Source organism: Mixophyes fleayi, chromosome 2, assembly GCF_038048845.1.
Source record: "Mixophyes fleayi isolate aMixFle1 chromosome 2, aMixFle1.hap1, whole genome shotgun sequence".
Lineage (NCBI taxonomy): Eukaryota > Metazoa > Chordata > Amphibia > Anura > Limnodynastidae > Mixophyes > Mixophyes fleayi.
In genome coordinates, this window is record NC_134403.1 from 133,530,624 (window position 1) to 133,550,307 (window position 19,684).

The following is a 19,684-nucleotide window of genomic DNA, read 5'->3' on the forward strand; positions in this document are numbered from 1 at the left end:
GCAGCAGCTTCAGCATTAGGAGGAAGTGGGTCTTGATCTTTCCCTACTTTATCCTCCAAATTTTTGGTCTCCATTATATGTAGCACAAGATACTGCAGAATGTGTGAACTTGGTAATATTGCAGTACCAATGGACTTATACTGCTGGATTGGTTTTGCAAATTTGGTTATAATTATTATATATTTATTTTTTTTTTAATTTTTTTTTTTTTTTTACTTTTTTTTTATTTTTAAAAAACTTGGGAATAGTGGGGAAATAACTATGCCCTTAGAAGCACAGAGCACAGGACACAGCACCACTGGACTGAACAGGACACGGCACAGGACCCAGCAGCACTACGGAACTCAGCAGGACAGAGCACAGGACACAGCACCACTGGACTGATACTGCAGAATGTGTGAACTTGGTAATATTGCAGTACCAATGGACTTATACTGCTGGATTGGTTTTGCAAATTTGGTTATAATTATTATATATTTTTTTTTTTTTTTAAATTTTTTATTTTTTTTTACTTTTTTTTTATTTTTTAAAAACTTGGGAATAATGGGGAAATAACTATGCCCTTAGAAGCACAGAGCACAGGACACAGCACCACTGGACTGAACAGGACACGGCACAGGACCCAGCAGCACTACGGAACTCAGCAGGACAGAGCACAGGACACAGCACCACTGGACTGATACTGCAGAATGTGTAAACTTTGTAATATTGCAGTACCACTGGACTTTTACTGCTGAATGTGTGAACTTGGTAATATTGCAGTACCAATGGGCTTATACTGCAGGATTGGTTGTGCAAATTTTGTGGTAATTAAAAAAAATTAAAGTAGTTTTTGGTATTTTTTAAAAAAAAATTTTTTTATTTTTTTAAACACAGGGGAATATTGGGGAAATAACTATGCCCTTAGAAGCACAGAGCACAGGACACAGCACCACTGGACTGAACAGGACACAGCACAGGACCCAGCAGCACCACTGACCTCAGAAGGACAGAGCACAGCACACAGCACCACTGGACTGATACTGCAGAACACAGCACAGCACAGCACAGCACAGCACAGAACTAAACAGCACAGAACTAAACAGCACAGAGGACCACCTAACACACCCTCCCTCTACCCTGATCAATGCCCGAGTGAAGATGGCGGCGACTAGCGGGGAATTTATAGGATCCGAGTATCGCGAGATCCGACAACGGGATTATGAGTCAGAGCCTCAGTTTCACTTTTGAATTTGGCGCCAATACCCGGATCTGTCTCGGATCCGACTCGGATCCGCAACGTTCGGGTGGGCTCGGATTTCATAAATCCGAGTGCGCTCATCCCTACTTGAGTGTATCTAGCAGATGATCAAACATAGGTAGAGATGGCAATTTTTCGCTTGGTTTCTAACATATATTAGCTGAAAAGGATATTCCACATGTATTGCCTAGTCCTTCAACCTCTTAAAGCAAGCAGATTGTGGACTTTAGGATTGAGCAGAAGACACATGCAAACACTCATCAGTTTCTATTTAAAATGAGCCATATTGAATATAGTGAGACAATGTTTGTGGAAAAATTAAAATGTACCTGTCATGCAAGTGAAATTGTAATAGTAAAGCTTGAGTGAAGCCTAAGTGCAGTTTACAGATATTAACACACATACGCTTGACCAGAGAGAGGCAGCAGAAAAACTGTATGCCACACCTTGCCTAAGACACAATGCATTTTTTTTATTGGTTTAGACCATCTTGTTGGATGAACAACCTGTGAGAGTTTGGAACTTGGACAACTATGTGTATTGCACTGAGGGTTATAGAGACGAGAAACATTTTACAGCATGGGTGGATAATGTTTAATATTTAAAACCATCCCACCATTTTCAAAGGGAAAATTGGTGTGCTAACTTGGGGATCCTAAGAGGGTGAAGAGGTGGGTCAGAGTGGGTCATACAGATGAGCTGTAAAGATTTCACAGCCAGCAGCACATACTATAAAGCACACTTGGATACATAATCAGAGTGTTTTATAGTTTTTTAGATGCCAATATTATTGTAGTATAATAATGGGCAGCAAGATGGCTTAGTGGCTAGCACTTCTGCCTCACAGCACTGGGGTTATGAGCTTGATTCCTGACCATGGCCTTATGTTTGTGGAGTTTGTATATTCTCCCCACGTTTGCGTGGGATTCTTCCGGGTGTTCCAGTTCTTGGTTAATTGGCTGCCATTAAACTGCCCTTAGTCTCTCTCAATCTGTGTATGTGTATGTTAGGGAATTTAGAGTATAAACTCCAATGGGGCAGGGACTGATGTGAGTGAGCTCTCTGTACAGCGCTGCAGAATTAGTGGCGCTATATAAATAAATGGTGATGATGATGATGATGAATACATGTGAAGCATTGAGTTGTACATTAAATGGCCTTTTTGGTTTGCTTTGTTGATTACATTTGTTTTTTCTTAAAATGCATCTTCCATAACTAAAGCTACTGTGATGTATTTCTAATTTTCAAGAGATAGCTCCCATAAATAGATGATGATGATAATAATTATTGTAATTTTCAATATATCCATGTTATAACATATGGCAGTTTTTCTCAGTGCTGTAATGTACGGAAAATAAAAAACAATACAGGAAAAGTAATTTTGCTCTATTTAATTTATGGAATAGATTTTTTGAGTCCTGAAATGGCAGCATTCAGTAAACTCCACGCTTTTCTTACCGTAATTAATATTTCAAACTATTGCTTACTTTTTATTTGAACATCCTTGAGTTAAAATAGGCATCATAGGGTTTAAGCATCTAGTGACGTCCATTGCTAAAATTAGTGTAATTTGCCTTGTAGATTAAACATTACCAACCTTATCCTTATTTACACGACACTTCAAAAGATTGTATATTAGGAAATAAAGTCAGCAGGCGTGTTGCTGAACTTATTTTGGGAACATGATCTGTGTGTATAAAAAAAAAACACATGAATTTATGTTGCAAAATTAGCCCTTCTCAAATTTGTACTTGTACAATAATTTAGAGAAAGAGTTACCAGAAAATGCTTACTTAACTCCTATTAAACATACGGTATACAGTATAGTATACAGTATAGTAGCCTAATAAGTGAGCAGTGTATACAGTACATAATAAACATACACCTAAAAGTATTATTTCTATTATTATATATTTATGGGGTGCTGGGAAAGTGATATCATGTTTGAAGTGAATTCTTTTGCAAAACATATCATGCCACATAAAACTTTAATTGAAGATATTTTGTGTTTTGGTTAGCTCTATGGAAGATTTTACTTTATGATTTTAATCTTAAATTCACCTCTACTTTTCAAGAGGAAAAACTTAATTTTTGTACTTAATTTGAGACATATGTGGTACCCCAAAGCCCTGTTGAACAGCACAGAGGAGTGCATAAACGCTTTTAAAATGCAGGGCTACAAGGGGTTAATTGTGCTCCTGAAAACTTGTGCCCAGGAGTGATTGACAGGAGGAGGATGAAGGCCCTGATTGGCTGGGGGAGTAACAGGAAGAGGATGTGCAGGAAGGAGGAGTGAGAGAGAGCAGCATGGTAGAAGGAACAAGGGGGAGGACGTGCAGCCGAGCAGAGAGAAGATAAGCTGCTGCCAGAACTGTAACATTGCCAGCAAAGCGGAAGGAGAACAGCTGGGGACACGCAGCGGGGCGCCAAAGACAGTCTCCACTAACTGCAGAACCGTCTCAAGGTAAAACCCTAGCCTGCAGTGTACTGCACACACCCCAGTGTCAGAGGGAAGAGTGATGAGAGAATCTATCCAAAACTGACATTGCATTCTTGTACAAGGAAGGATTGTGAGAGCTTTTCCCCCAGATCATACCTTTACACAGGCTGCAGGGAACAATTAAGACGGTCATTTCAGCTATATCCTGTGTGCGTGCTAATATCTGGACACCATATCCTGTTGCAGAGCACATGTGCTGATAGAGATTCATTGACTGTTGAGAGAACAGCGCCATCTTGTGGCTGAAATGAGCAACAGCCCTGCTTTGTACTATACTACTTAACCCTTGATGAAAACCTCTGCAGGACATTGGAACACTACCAAATTCCTGTGCACAGGTCAGCCCAGGACTGAGTGGAAAATATGGTAACGTTACAGGGGATAATATTGGTGCACCAAATGTTGAGATGGATGTTAATGTTATGTGATTTACCTAAGAATTGATTTATTAATATTGAAGATGTCATCGTTATTCTGCCTTATACTCACCAGGTGTATGTCATATGTTAAATGCTATTGTGCTCTATGCTGATCAGACGCATTATTTTGTCATTACTATTGAGCTGAAGGGGTCAGTGGCGCAGTGTCTTACCGAAACTATCCTTACCGCATTCTCAATAAACCCAAGTTGTTTGACCAATCCTTGTCCCTTTCATTGAAGTATTTATCTCCTGACCACCGGATATCCGAACAGAAAAGAACCTGACTCGTGTCTGGAGGACAAGGTAAGGGAAGGATTCCCATCAGTACTCGACCACCACACATACTAAAATAGATACCAAGGATAAAATCACTAGTTATATTCACTTTAAGAATGTCGACGGTTGATTTCTCAAGTTGTTACTTAAATATTTGGGAGAGAAACATTTCCAACTCACAAATGGCAAAGTTAAGGAAAGACTGTATGGATATAAAATGCTTAATAAACAGTCAGATCTCTATGTTGGCCGTTTTAAAGAAGGATGAACATTATAATCATCATCATTTATTAGCTGCTGTAATACCAGATATGAACAGATATGATGTATATGAATATAATTAACTTATAATAACACATGCATGGAAAGTCATGAGCTAGTAATAACGACAAATACAAGTACAAGTACAAATTCCATGCGAGTGAGGGATTAATAGCACACGATTAAGCATAAGACATGATCTCAGGGATGTAGGTAGATATGAGGCATAGAGAGGACCCTGCCCATGAGATCTTACCATCCAGAGGATATCGAACAAAGGCTGTAAACAAAGTTTGGAATAATAGAGTTGAAGCCAAATCCTCATCCAGGGTTCAGTGCCAGGAACACACGGGCAAATGATGAATTGCCAGTGATAGACAGGCCCAAATCACTTCACTAACAACAGGGTCAGGAGTCAATTATACAGTTCCTTCAGCAGTAAAGTCACCCACAGACAAGAGTAAGGGGATTCCCACCCGCCTGTCATCCCTGTTTGTCCGCCAGCACTAAAAAATTTTTTTAGTAAAAAACCCGGAGGTGCCCGGTGCCCTCCTTCCCCTACCCTCTGCTCCCTTCTCACTGACAGTGTCGGGCGTGACGTCATCACATCTGGACACTGTCAGTGAGGAGCGTGCAGAGTGGACACTCACACAGAGACAGCAAGAAGAGAAGACTGAAGAGAAGAAGACAGAAGAAGAGAAGGAAAGAAGGTCATAGAAAGGTAAATAAATAATGTAGGGGACAGCAAGGTTGAAAAAGGAGAGGGGGGTAGCAGTGTACATGAGGAGAGGGGGTCAGCGATGTGGATGAGGAGAGAGGGGGCAGCGATGTGGATGAGGAGAGGGGGCCGGCATATGATGGAGGAGAGGGGGCAGTGAAGTGGATGAGGTGAGGGGCAGCGTGTGGTGGAGGAGAGGGGGACAGCGTGTGATAAGAGGTCAGCATGTGGATGAGGAGAGGGGTGCAGCAATGTGGATGAGGAGATGGGGCATTGTGTGATGGAGGAGAGGGGGGCAGCAATGTGGATGAGGAGAGGGGGGCAGCAATGTGGATGAGGAGAAGGGGGCCGCAATGTGGATGAGGAGAGGGGGGCAGCAATGTGGATGAGGAGAAGGGGGCAGCGTGTGATGGAGGAGAGGGGGCAGCGTGTGGTGGAGGAGAGGGGGGCAGTGTGTGGTGGAGGAGAGGGGGGCAGCATGTGGTGGAGGAGAGGGGGCAGTGTGTGATGGAGGAGAGGGGGCAGCAATGTGGATGAGGAGAGGAGCAGCGTGTGATGGAGGAGAGGGGGACAGCATGTGATAAGAGGTCAGCATGTGGATGAGGAGAGGGGTGCAGCAATGTGGATGAGGAGATGGTGCATTGTGTGATGGAGGAGAGGGAGGCAGCAATGTGGATGAGGAGAGGGGGGCAGCAATGTGGATGAGGAGAAGGGGGCCGCAATGTGGATGAGGAGTGGGGGGCAGCAATGTGGATGAGGAGAAGGGGGCAGTGTGTGATGGAGGAGAGGGGGGCAGTGTGGTCATGAGGAGAGGAGGGCAGCAATGTTGATGAGGAGAGGGGGCAGCAATGTGGATAAGGAGAGGGGCAGCAATGTGGATGAGGAGAGGGGGGCAGTGTGTGATGGAGAAGAGGGGGGCAGCAATGTGGATGAGGAGAGGGTGGTAGCAATGTTGATGAGGAGAGGGGGGCAGCGATGTGGATAAGGAGAAGGGGGCAGCGATGTGGATGAGGAGAGGGGAGCAGCAATGTGGATGAGAAGAGAGGGGCAGCGTGTGATGGAGGAGAGGAGGGCAGAAATGTGGATGAGGAGAGGGGGCCAGAAATGTGGATGAGGAGAGGGGGGCAGCATGTGATGGACAAGAGGGGGGCAGCGATATGGATGAGGAGAGGGGGGCAGCATGTGATGGAGAATAGGGGGCAGCGATGTGGATGAGGAGAGGGGGGCAGCGTCTGATGGAGGAGAGGGGGCAGTTTATGATAAGGGGGGCGTGTGAGGGTATATTTTGTGATGAAGGAGGAGGCACCTTGTGATGAACAAAGGGACACAAACAAATTGAATTTTAATTATATGATTTGTATTAAAAGAAAAAGCATTATTGAATAAACAAATAATTTATAAAAAAAAGGGCACAAATTTATTTTTTGCAGCGGGGCGCCCAACATGCCAGCATCGGCCATGGGAACAGGTATACTGGATACTTGTAAGATAAACTCAATTATCTGGCAAAGTAGCTTTGCACTGACCAAGGGGGTAAATGTATGAATGTCCGATTTCTGCAAGTCGCCGGAAATCGGAGACTTTGCAGTGAAAATTTAAAGGGGCGATGGCTTGTGAAGGCAAACTTTCCGGCGACTTGCAGAAATCGGACATTCATACATTTACCCCCAGATCTTATAGTCGCAGGTGTGTACCTTGGCACATATGTGACATCACTGTTCATCACGATAGTTCAATGTCATAACATGAAACTTCACATATATTTCCTTTGCTCCAGTTCAGCTCCCAGTCTGCCAAATGTCTCTGCATGATAACTTTTATCATACTTCTCATACAGTGCCTGACACTGAAGACCAAGAGGCCGCTAATTTTTTTTATCCTTGAACATATCCAAAAGATTAAACGTTTTGTTGACATTCACAGTATGCCAAGACATTATAAAAAGCAAATGAATGCTTCAAACCTGGGGGTAAATGTATCAAATAGCGATTTTTACAAAATCACTGATATCCCGCTACTTTGCATGGTAAATTTAAAGTGGCAATGACTTTAAAGGCAAATCTTGCCTTTAAAGCTATTGCCACTTTAAATTTAACATGCAAAGTCGCCGGATATTGTCGATTTGCAAAAATTGCTATTTGATATATTTATCACTGTAAAGTTTCACATTTAAAGCCATCAAATATGTTGAGCAGGGTAAAAGATTACGTGACAGATGAAAAAGATGTTCTAGGGGCCTCTGACTTACACACTCATGATGTTGCAATTTCAAAGCCTGGGAAAATTATGTTGTAATATGTTAGAAATATATTATGTTTATGTGTATTTTATCAAGTTTTAAATATTATAGCTTCTCTGTAATATTGCCTTCAAGTTTATACTACCAATATTTTTTGGCATGTGATACAAGACTGTCACTATAGACATGGAAGGATATATTTTTATATTTCTATATGTATTTGTGAAAAGATATCGCTTTGAAACATGTCGCTCCATTATGTCTGAAAATAATTACATGATCAGATGAAGGTATATGATTATATGTTACGGCTTGTTATTCAAAGTGACATTTTGAAAAACAGCCATAACTAATCGTTCTTTGTTACTTAGAATTATTTTGATGTTTAGATATAGAATGGCATGAGTGTTTTATATCATTTATGGATTTTAACTAATCTCAGCTGCGTAGTCACAAATTTACTTTTTGGCCTTTACTTATTTACACCTGATTTACATTTAAAACTGATTCATACATTGGTTTTGACTTATGTTCATCTTACCTGATTTGTTATTGGAGCTTGCAGACACTCCTCTCTAATTTGATTGGTGCTCTATTCTACAAAACCTCAGTGTGTTCAATGCAAAGACAATCACTATAATGAAGTCCTTGAAGATGAAAAACGTCACAAAAGGGTATGGCTCAGCGCATTGTAGGATCAACTAACAGTGGTCCTTCCCTTCATTTATTTTGATCTTTGGACTCTTAAAATGAATTGATGAGCAAGTATATAATTTTATACTTGCTATGCATAAAATGTTTTACACTATTGTGTGCCTGCTTTTTCATTTTATATATATATATATATATATATATATATATATGTATATATATATATATATATATTTGTAAAAAAAAATCACACACATACAGTAGTAATCAAAGTAGAGGTGCATGGCTGGCATAATGTAGTGAAGTCCATCCCAGAGTCCATCTGGAAGCCAACACACTCAAATCCAAAGTAAATATTTCAAAAGGAATTTATTCCATATTAAACAGTATAGGCAACAAGCCTCAAAATACAAAGAATGTATGACAGGATGCTATATAAAGCACCTTTCTTAAGAGATGCCATAGTACTAATGAAAACATTTAAAATACCTTACCTGGCACCTAGACAATAGGAAAAACACCCACCATCAATTCTCCTCATTTACTGGAAAACACAGGCGCCTGTGCTGCAGCTGTCAGAAGTACAAGGAGTCTGATTATAAACATAAAAGTCACATGTGGAATACATGTGACTAAGTAGGAGCTGGGTACTAACTATACGGAACTACCGATGTGTAGTTTTATCAACAGCACTAAAACGGCCGCATGGATTCAGTAAACTAGCAACTGTTGAGGCTTGTAAGCAAAACACGCGACGCTCTCTTGGAATGAATGGCTTAGATAAGGTTGTGTTATAAGATTATCTTAAGGTGCCAGATGAGAAACTTCTGTAAATAGCAACTAAAAATTACAAAATACAAAAATAAAGAATTAAGAATCAAAACAAGTCAATGGGAGAAAATTATCATATAATGTGACACTGGCATCTCAAGATGGCGCTCACAAAATATTCTCAGGTATAACAGACTTCTGTTTTATTGTTAGGGTTGCAACCACAATTCACATAACCGTCCAATTTCTCCATCCACTAACCTAACCCAGACCATCTGTCTACTAGACAACCCGGCCAGCTTCTCCAGCATCGAAACCCTTCTACAGGAGACACAAGTTTCATACCACACCCCTTAGATAAAGTTGATTATAACTTGTGCACTATTTTGACTGTCTGTAAGGCCTAGACACCCGTGGTAATTTTCTCATTGTGCCACAATAAGAATAAATGGTAAGTAAAATCAGATGGTAAATTACAATACAGAAAAAATTATGTTGTTACAAACACATCAGGATGGTACAACAAATAAATAGTCATGAAAAAAAAATCAACGAAGAATAAGTAATCCGGAGAGCCAAATTGTGACAAAAAGCAAGGTATATTAAAGTCTTCTGGGGGATAATTAGTTTGATCTGTACACTTTGATGGATCCATTTGCTTTGCAATTTTAGCTTTCCTGACCCAGTAGTTCTTAATTTTTACATGTAGTGGTTTTTTGTTTTTTTCTTATGAGTAAAAACTTCAATCACACTTTATAGAAACATAGAATTTAACAGCAGATAAGAACTGCTTGGCCCATCTAGTCTGCCCAATTTTTAATCTATGGTAACCTCAAACCTTACTTGATCCTTTATTCTTTGAAACAATATAATTATTTCTATCCAAGGCATGTTTAAATTGCTCTACTGTAGCCTCAACCACCTCTGAATTTAGGATATTCCGCTTACCACTACCCTTTCTGTAAAATAGTATTTCCTCAGATTTCCTCTGAACCTACTTCCCTCCAGTTTCACTGCATGTCCTCGTGTTTTAATATTTATCTTCCTTTGAAGATTGTTTCCCTCCTGCACATTGTTAAAATACTCAATATATTTGAAAGTTTCTATTATGTTCCCTCTTTCTCTTCTCTGCTCCAAATTATACATATTAAGATCTTTTAGTCTTTCCGGGTAAGTTTTGTGCTATAGGCCATGTACTTTAACTTTAAACAGATGTGCTAGTCAAGACAAGATGTAATATTAAAATCTAATTATATGATTCCTGTAACAATGTTACTATTTGGTTTTAGTGGTCCTTTACAGCAACCTAAAGAAAATCAGAAAATACTATTCATAATTAAATTTACTTTTCTTTTATTAAATAGTTATCTATATTGTCTTTTCCTGTGCCCTAGGTCTATCTGGTGAAGATATGAATTGTAAATATCGAAGCAGCACTGCAAACTCTTCTGCACCAAGGAACAAAGAACAGCATAGTAGCCAGGTATATAATTTTGAAGAATGTTTTGTAACAAACACATAATGTGCAGATATCTTATTATCGTATGTACAGTATTACTCCTTTTGTGACAGTTATATGCAAGGCAGATATGCATTTATCTTACTAGATAATTGTAGGAAATTGAACTGGAAAGAACATGACTGTCCACATGTGCCTAGCTAAGGAAGTTCCCAATTCAATAAATAAAAGCCATACATTATGTAACAGACAAGTCCTTATTGTAAGCTACAAATCATCAGTTTTGAAAAGTTTTCAGATCGATATGTATGGGTGGGATATGCGATAGTGATGGGTAGATTTCCGACAACAATTCAATAGAAGAATGTAATTACTGTAAATCAGACACATAGGAAATAGCAACTTAGTGAAAATTTGATAGACAATAATTCCGGCAACCCTGCTATTACCGCCGACAGGAGAACATGCCGGCACTCAGATTAACGTCATGTCAAATGTCGACAGTTGCATTGCAAGCATTAAGGGCACAATGCGAGGATACGTTGGGTTTGACATTATAGAGCCAACGGCTGCTCACATTGCCCCCTTAATACTAGCAATGTATCTATTGCCATTTGAAGTGACATCAATCTGAGTGCTGGCATGTTCTCCTGTCTGCGTTGATAGCAAGGATTGACGGAATTGTGCTTTGTCAATTTTTCCTAGGTGTCTGAATTACAGCAATCAGCATTCTTCTGTCGCACTAACTGTTGCGGAAATGTGTTCATTGCACTAATGACTATCACTTATATGTATAACATGGCAATTGTCAAGTATATAGTATGTGCACAAAGGGTCAGTCAAGGAAACAAAGCACAAAATATCAGGCCTAATCCTACATATAAAAAGCTATCATAGTGTCTTTTGGGAATAATATTAATTGTAGATCTAGCATTATAATTCTTGCTGATGGTGATGGGGGTTTTGATATATGTTAATCGTCTTGGGAATTCGCACCTGATGAAAAGGACATGTTGTGAAGTGCATACTTTAAGTTCTCAGTTATCATCACTTAATGTTTGTAATAATTCAACATGATCATTCCAAACTAGCCATTGATTTTGCCTCCAATCTTTACTACTGGATGGAGGGTACATATTAAGAAGCACACAGCCTACACAACTCTCCTTAAACAAGCACTTAGTAAAAATGATAGCTTAAAAAATAATGCCTTTCAAGTTTGTTGAATATATGTTATTTCTGGTTTCAATGGATTGTGCAAAACCAAAATAGCAGATACCTAATTGTTGTTATGTTTAAAACAAAGTCTCCGCATCTGTAACCCACTGTGCTGTGGTATCTGCTGCTTCCACCGAGATTGCAAATGGCTGATAGCGAATGAGTAGGGCAAATTGGACCTGGATCCCCTGAATTGGAGAAAATATAGCAAATTGCAATTTGTAAGATCATTTTTTTTAAGATAATTTTTCCACAATTCGCATAAATGAAGCCAAAATTCGTCTGAATTGCCACTTACAAAATTTTGGGGGCTTTATACAACCCTATTAATAACTATGTTTCCTATGAACAAAAAGATAAAAAACTGCAGCTTTAATAAATAAACAAACACTCTACAGTGTATATTTGTTGCCGTAACACTTGATAAAACATTCATTATATTTGCTATGCTGATGGTAGCTTCGAAGTCTTCCATATATCTTCAGGCACCTTCTTTAATGCATGAAGTAACTCTCCACAGAGTCGTTTCTCTGATGTTTATTTTATACCTGCTTAATTAATGTAACAGAATGTGCTCTAATGATGGTATCTTAGCATGAATAGGAACATATGGTTTGTTTAATCAAGAGACTAGGGAAAAAACAAGAAAACTTCTGCTAATTTGCTTTACAAAAATCTTCACTAATGGCAATAAAATGATGGTTCTATCTAGCTTTCCATATGCAGCTTTCTATTGGATGTTATATTTGAACTACATAAACATTACATGTTGTCATGGCTGTGTTACATGATGCTTCATTGCTCTTTCACAGCATCATGGAAATAGATAATATTGCTATTGATATTGTACAATGCTGATGAAGTGTCATAATTGTTTTGAAAATGCAATTCCCCAGTTTTTTAGATTAATGGTCTGTCCTAAAAGCGAAATTCATGAAATAGGTGTCTAAAACATAATATTTTAAATAAACATACATGGGGTAATCAAATACAAAAGCAAACATTATGTAAAACATCTTAAAAAGACAAAACCACCTTTGTTAAACTTTATTCATTTGGATTCTCCCCTCAACATGTATTTTTTACTATTTAGTATGCCATCCACACTCCTGATTCCTTCAACATCCCAGCTGTTCTTCATATAGAAAAATAACACAAGACCACAGAATTTCATGGCAGAAAAGTATCCACAGGTCCATCTAGTCCATTTTGTCTGTTTGTTTTTAGCTTTTTTAGGGGAATTCTATTTGGGAGGGTTTCTTATCTTATTTTATTTTTTTAAAAAAAATTCTAATAGTTGTAATATAGTCTCCAATGCAAACTAATTATTTTACTGTGTGAGTCTACATCACAACTGCTGGGAGAATATTCCATGAATCTATCACTTTTTCTGTAAAGAAATGTTCCTTATTGCTTTTCAATCTTTCTTCCTGTCCCCTTGTTCTACAAATCCACTGAAATAAAAAAAATATTGCCTCCCTGAACACTATTAATACTTTTGATATATTTGAAGGGTTCTATCATATCAGCTATGTTCCTTCTCTTCTCTAAGACTGTGTAGGCACTACAGGGTTTTCAGACGATTAACGGGCCAATCACAAAATAAAAGACTGTTCGGCCCAATATCAAGTTAGTGTGTACTACTATTGTTCCAAAGCACATTGTATCGTTTGATTTGATTTTAAAACCAAACTAAAATATCTCGTTCAATGATGGAACGATATCGTTCCAATTCTGTGGTGTGCACGCACTCACACCCGGCAGTGTACATAGATCTCTATGGAGTGTGCAGAGTCACAATCTTTTCGGCCAAGAGTTATGACAGATGAAGAGCACAGATCTAAAGGTAAATCTGACAAAAGGTGTTTAGTGTATACACATCAATCGGCATGCTGAATTTTAATTTTTTCCAGTCGTTGGTAAAATCATTAACTATATTGCATCGGGGGAAAGTTTCTGTAGTGTGTACGCAGCCTCAGTTGTACATGTTTAGTTCTTGAAGTGTTTCCTGATAAGTCTTGTTATGCCCCCCATACACTTATTTTAGTAGCCCTTCTCTGAATACTATTTCATGAATGAATTTTTGAGGATGGGGTCACGAGAACTGGGCATAGCATAAAAGGTAAAGTCTTAACATTGACCTATAAAGTGGCAATTTAACCTCCCCCTTCCTGCTACAAATGCCTTTTCCTATGCAATGACGTACTCTGCTGGATTTTCACACTGCTTTCTTAATATCATATGAAACTAAGGACTTTTGCTCTGTTGTTGACATTACATGACATTCTGCTTTGTAATTTTGTGCCCCACATGTGCTATTTTTTCATTTGGATGTTTTAAACTTAAGATACCACAGTTTAGTCTATGCCTCTATTTTCTTTAAATCACTATGCACAATACCCATCTGGATTATCAATGCTGTGTGGTTGCAGGTAAGATGGGTCTGGTTTACCTCCTGTTCAGGCTCTGTAGTTTGGGATCTTCATTTACAGGATTAGAAAGGTGTGTGCCCACATCTATCTGCAGCTCAGTATACTACTCAATAAGGAGCTGTGTCTTGCAGTTGGCAGGAAAGCAGAGTGAGTGATTACAAAGACTGGCTGAAGAGGCAACCTCAGCAATACAAACAATGTTTCATTCAGGTGTTCAGCCACTAGAGAAGAGTGGCGTGGCCTAGCTGCCCACCAGTTACAGAGAAGATAAGCAATGAGGTAGTGCCCTGACTAGGGACTAGGTGTTTTTGTTTTCATTAAGATAATGTTATTATGCTGCAGAGCTGCTGATCATTACAGCTCATTTATGTTCACAAAATTTGAGTTTAACAGTTTGAGACCCTTTTGTGCATCACTGACCAAAAAGTTGCTATTGGTGCTAATTCCCTATCACACCTGCTAATTATATTTGTATCATTTGCAAAAACATCCCAACTCCTGTAGACCATAAGTAATGTCACTAATGAAAACTCACTTCTGTGAGAATGTTAAGGCTGTAAGTCATGTGGTTAATATACAGCCACCAGTCATTGGGGACCATTGCCTAGATCACTACCTATGCAATGAGCTTCCAGCAACCATTAAAATATATCAGAATAAAGCTACCCTCACACATTAAAATCAAATTGTACTATTAATCTAGTTTAGATTAAATTGTCTAGAAATCATAATGTATGTGTGAAACAATCAATACAATTCAGTTGTGCACATAATATTTGTTTACATAAGATTGTGATAGAATGAGTAGCCTCAGATTGTAATGTGTAGTGAAACTGCAGGATTCTATCAGATCCGCAGATCCCTAGACTGACTAGTATACAGTACAGACCCCATTTGATCAGAATACAATGCTGATCCTATTTGACTTGTATAAAATACAGCACCCATTTGATCAGTATACAATGCAGGAGTTGTTAAAAGCCTAATATGAACACTATTCACTAAGGTGGTCTATCTTATGTAGAATATAGTTGTTAAAGTACTTCTTCTTTTAATTATCAACGTCCTTCAGCTTGTCTGTGGTTTATTATAAACCAGTTAACTGGGAGTCCAGTAATCAAGACACACACAAGTATATCCTTTTATGATTCTGAGCTGAGGTCGTTTATTCTGCATCACCTTTTTATTGAGCTTATTGCATCACTATATTAATTATTCCTCCCAAGCCTTTTATGGATATAACGTACATTGCTGCTAGCTACAGCATAACATATTCAACAATGCCCCCAGTCCTTATTTGGATATCAGTAGCTTTCTTTCTCACATGTTGAATTTCTTTATCTGTATTCTTCAGTTCCCAGTTGGAGATGTTGTGGGAGGATAACCAAATTCCATTTTCACTGATACTAGCAAGGCCGCATCTGTAATTGTTTCTCAGAACATCGACTGATTTGTCTGTTAAGGTTGCACAACTGAAAGTGTTTTCTTATATTATCACAACCATTCTGCTTTGTAAGCCTCCTAAACCTCCACATACTTACCAAGAAACAATATTATATCATGTGAAGAATCAGGAAAAGTGTTAATCTCTGCAGTTAATGGGATTATGAGATGCATATAGGAATCAATACAAAATTAAGAGTAGGTTTATTTATATGGCACCACGTAAGGTATGCAGTGCTTTACAACCTATATGACAAATTGAGACATGTGATATAGTACATGATGGCTTAATAACACAGATTAATAAGTATTTAAATGTTTGAGTAAAGAGCTAACTCAGTTCTTCTTCTTCAGGTTATTCATCAGTTAAGGTTGTCAGAGAATGAGAGTGCTGCATTACAAGAGCTAATGGACTGGAGACGAAAGCTTTGTGAAGATGGTGAGGACTGGCAGAGAGACTTAACACAGACTGAACAGAGAAATGTTACCCCCACTCATTCCTCTTGGACCGAGTATAAACCTTAGTGAAGATTAATGCTGCCACCTCCTAACATAGAGAAGCACTTTTGATGCCAGGTTCTTATCTGTTTGAATATCATCTATCTAACAAAGACTGTTCAATCGATATGTTATAACCAGTGTTTTTAAATTGATGTAACAATTTACAAAAATGGAAAGCATGAGTAATTATTTCATTGTCTCTGTGTTAACGTGTAATCTATGTTATTATATATGGTTGTAAAGTCTGTACATTTTGTCTTGGATATCCCCTGAAGTGAATAGTTTCCAGGGAAAAGAAAAGTAAAATGGATGGAATAGCTACATGTAGAATAGTTATATATGGAATAGTTCTCAGACATTAGGGTGAAAGTGTGTAAAGATCATTTTTATATAGTGGAAAATCTGGTTATGATACAGAATGTAAATGTATATATTTTATGTGTGCACTTGTGTGTGTCTTTATTTATGTGCACAGGAAAAAAATACAAAATGCTATGCACTCACAAAACTTAGCAAAAGGGCAAATAACTTTCCTGTGACATGTACTTCAGAATAGATAAAGAAGAAGCGTTTCAAATGTACACATGCCATACATACACCGTAAGCCGACATTTTGGTCATTTTTTTGCACTCTTAACCACTTCCTGACTGGATAGTTTTCTTCTATTTATTACCAGACCAATTTTCACATTTTAGTGAGATGCCTGTTTCATACTGTTTTATTCATGATAGTTAAGGAATTATTTTTTTATTTTGATTATATTTAGGGATTCTTCCCAAGTAACTAATAGTGCTACCCCAAATATTTATCCCAAAATGTAATGTGACGTTTTCCAGAGTATAAGAATACCAAATACGTCTGGCATTATTATAGGGTCCGGAATTAAATGTATGCTTTTTAGTTTGAAATGTTTTTTGAACCTCGTCTCTACGCTGCCACCACACTTTATGGTATATCCATGTGCACAAATCCTAGTAGAGACAAGTATTTGGGGGCTAGCACCATTTGTGACATTTAGGGGTGACTATCATTCTTCCTTATTATTTTTTTTAACAGTAGGAGACCCGTTAGAATGAGAGAAGGGTCCAGTGGACCTTAAACCGTACGGTAACACTGTTATAATGTTATGTAGATGTAGTAGCAGCTTACATGTTTGCTTTAAAGAATCTCCTTCCTCCTACATCTAAAGGAATCAAATTGATTTCATATTGATGCATACACAGACAAATGGGTCAAATATTTCAAAAGTACTGATAATAGCTGAAAGTATATTTCTTTTCTCAATAGAAGGTACACATTTTTGTTAATTACTTTTCAAGAAAACTACTATTGCTTTAAGCAGCGAAGAGATCCCTCAGTATTGTCCTTTTTATATAATACTGTGCATATCCATTGAGGTCCATATTTAAAAAGCCAACACTGCCCTGAAATTTAAATTTGTATGTGAGAAAATACATGATGACTTAATACTAAAGAAGTAGAAGAAGTGATTAAATGTTTAAATACAGAACTAAACCATTTTCCCTTCAGATTATTTATCGGTTAAGGTTGCCAGAGATTGAGAGTGCTGCAAAATAATGAAAATGAAAGTGATGGCCCTGGGTTTCCTAGCAACCTCCCAACACTGAATATGGAAGTGATCATGCAATTTTACATTTGAATACAATATTCACATTGAGGGGGAAGGAATGAATCAGGCGTGCCCTCATTGGACAATTGGGCTGTCACTAGGGGGTATATTTACTAAACTGTGGGTTTGAAAAAGTGGAGCAACCAATCAGATTCTAGCTTTTATTTTGTAGAATGTAGTAAATAAATGATAACTAGAATCTGATTGGCTGCTATAGGCAACATCTCCACTTTTTGAAACCCGCAGTTTAACAAATATACCCCTAGGTCTATTAATGGCCACCATTATTCCTGCTATTTATCTACTTTAACTGAGTCATGTGTCAACAGCATTGTCGTAGATACACTGCTGGCAGTCATAAAATGGTTAAGAACTGAATATATCCACACGTTACTCTCCTCTTTATTGAAGACTGAGAACTTATATTATACAATAGACAAGTGTATTATATAATATGAAAAATATTATTATATAATAATTGTATTATATTATAATACAATCTAATATTATAATTATAATACGGAAGTGGCATTAATATCTGTAAAAAATTCTGTAAATAATATCTGTGCAGATGTATTGATGCCATCACATAATAATGTTTTTTATTGATGTCATCTCTTCAGCATTCATTAGGATCATGTTTGCATTATAAGAATACCGACTTTTATTGTACATATTATAATATTAGAGGTCACTAAGGATTTCCATGACCAGAAAACAGTGGGGATTTTTTCTTTTCTGTGTAGCTGTCTGTGCTAACCACAAATACAAATGCAAAAAAATAATAAATAAAAAAAATCAGTCACTGTACACATTTACTGCCATATTTTATAATTATTCATAAATGGTGCTGTTGTTCTTCCTTGAAGATGCAGAAAATAAATGCAAATAATAAATGCCTGTACTCTCAATATTTCATTTTTTTGTGCATTAATGTAACAAATTAAAGTGCTAATAGTGCTTAGCGGTATAGACCCTGTTGGCTGGTGGCCACTCCTACAATGCATAGAGCAAAGTCGTAAAGATGATGCGCCCACTAGTGGTAATAATGAAGAACATGTAGTAACAGCAGACCTGCAAAGGAGGATCAGGTGTACAGTCCAGCAGTCAGCAACAGCAGAATTCATGAAATTAACAGCAACACAGGAATTCTGTTAAAAAGATAGCTGGTGCAACCTGTTGAACAATGTTAAAACATAGCACAGAGCCTGATATGCACATGATGAAGTAACAGCAAAAAGCATCCAGATCCAACACATGGGTAATAATTGCAGAAGTTGACAGGTTTATAAGGCAGAATCAGATTCACGGCAACAAGACAAGCAACGCTAACCTGTTAGCTAAGTCGGTTCTTTCCCCCCGGTTTAAAATTTGACAGCCATCTCCTGTTATAGACACAGGTAAATGTCCAGCACCTGTGATAACATCACTCATCAATAGCAAATACTCTGTTATTCTGTCCCTAGTGTAGCAAAGGTATATGACTTATACCTCCTGGACAGTTTGCTCTAGAGAACACCAAATAATTTTGAAGGACTTAAACAGCTGGTATTGGTAATTCTGAAACAATAGAAGGAACTGTTTGTGGATGATATCCATCACTTATTTTGAAAAATGGACTTTGCTTAGTAGATTCATGAACAGCATTATTATAAGCAATTCTGATTGTCTTGTTGACAATTGACATACATTCTCAAATACGGTTTCTAAACTTTGATTGACTCGTTCTGTCACAAAACTTACCTGCTCAGCACTCCTGTGCTGCTGATTCCCTCTGCCTCTGTGTAAAGATCAGCCTTCCTGGTTTGGGCGGTTACACGATTGTGGCTGAGAGGCAGTATTTTAAAACCTGCAGAGTATATCAAGCTCGCTCTGACACGCTCAGCATCGGACTGGCCCACCGGGATACCGGAAAAATCACC

The 19,684-nt window shown here is 38.1% G+C and overlaps 1 protein-coding gene across 1 annotated transcript in view; it reads left to right on the top strand.

Moving 5' to 3' along the window:
* MYO16 (myosin XVI) overlaps window positions 1-18,662 on the top strand; it is a 234,011-nt gene extending 215,349 nt beyond the window's left edge. The window contains exons 33-34 of the mRNA XM_075200000.1: window positions 10,473-10,561; window positions 15,985-18,662. Coding sequence (XP_075056101.1) covers window positions 10,473-10,561; window positions 15,985-16,155 — 260 coding nt within the window. The 3' untranslated portion in view covers window positions 16,156-18,662. The remainder of the gene's footprint in view (window positions 1-10,472; window positions 10,562-15,984) is intronic.
* The last annotated feature ends 1,022 nt before the right edge of the window (window positions 18,663-19,684 follow it).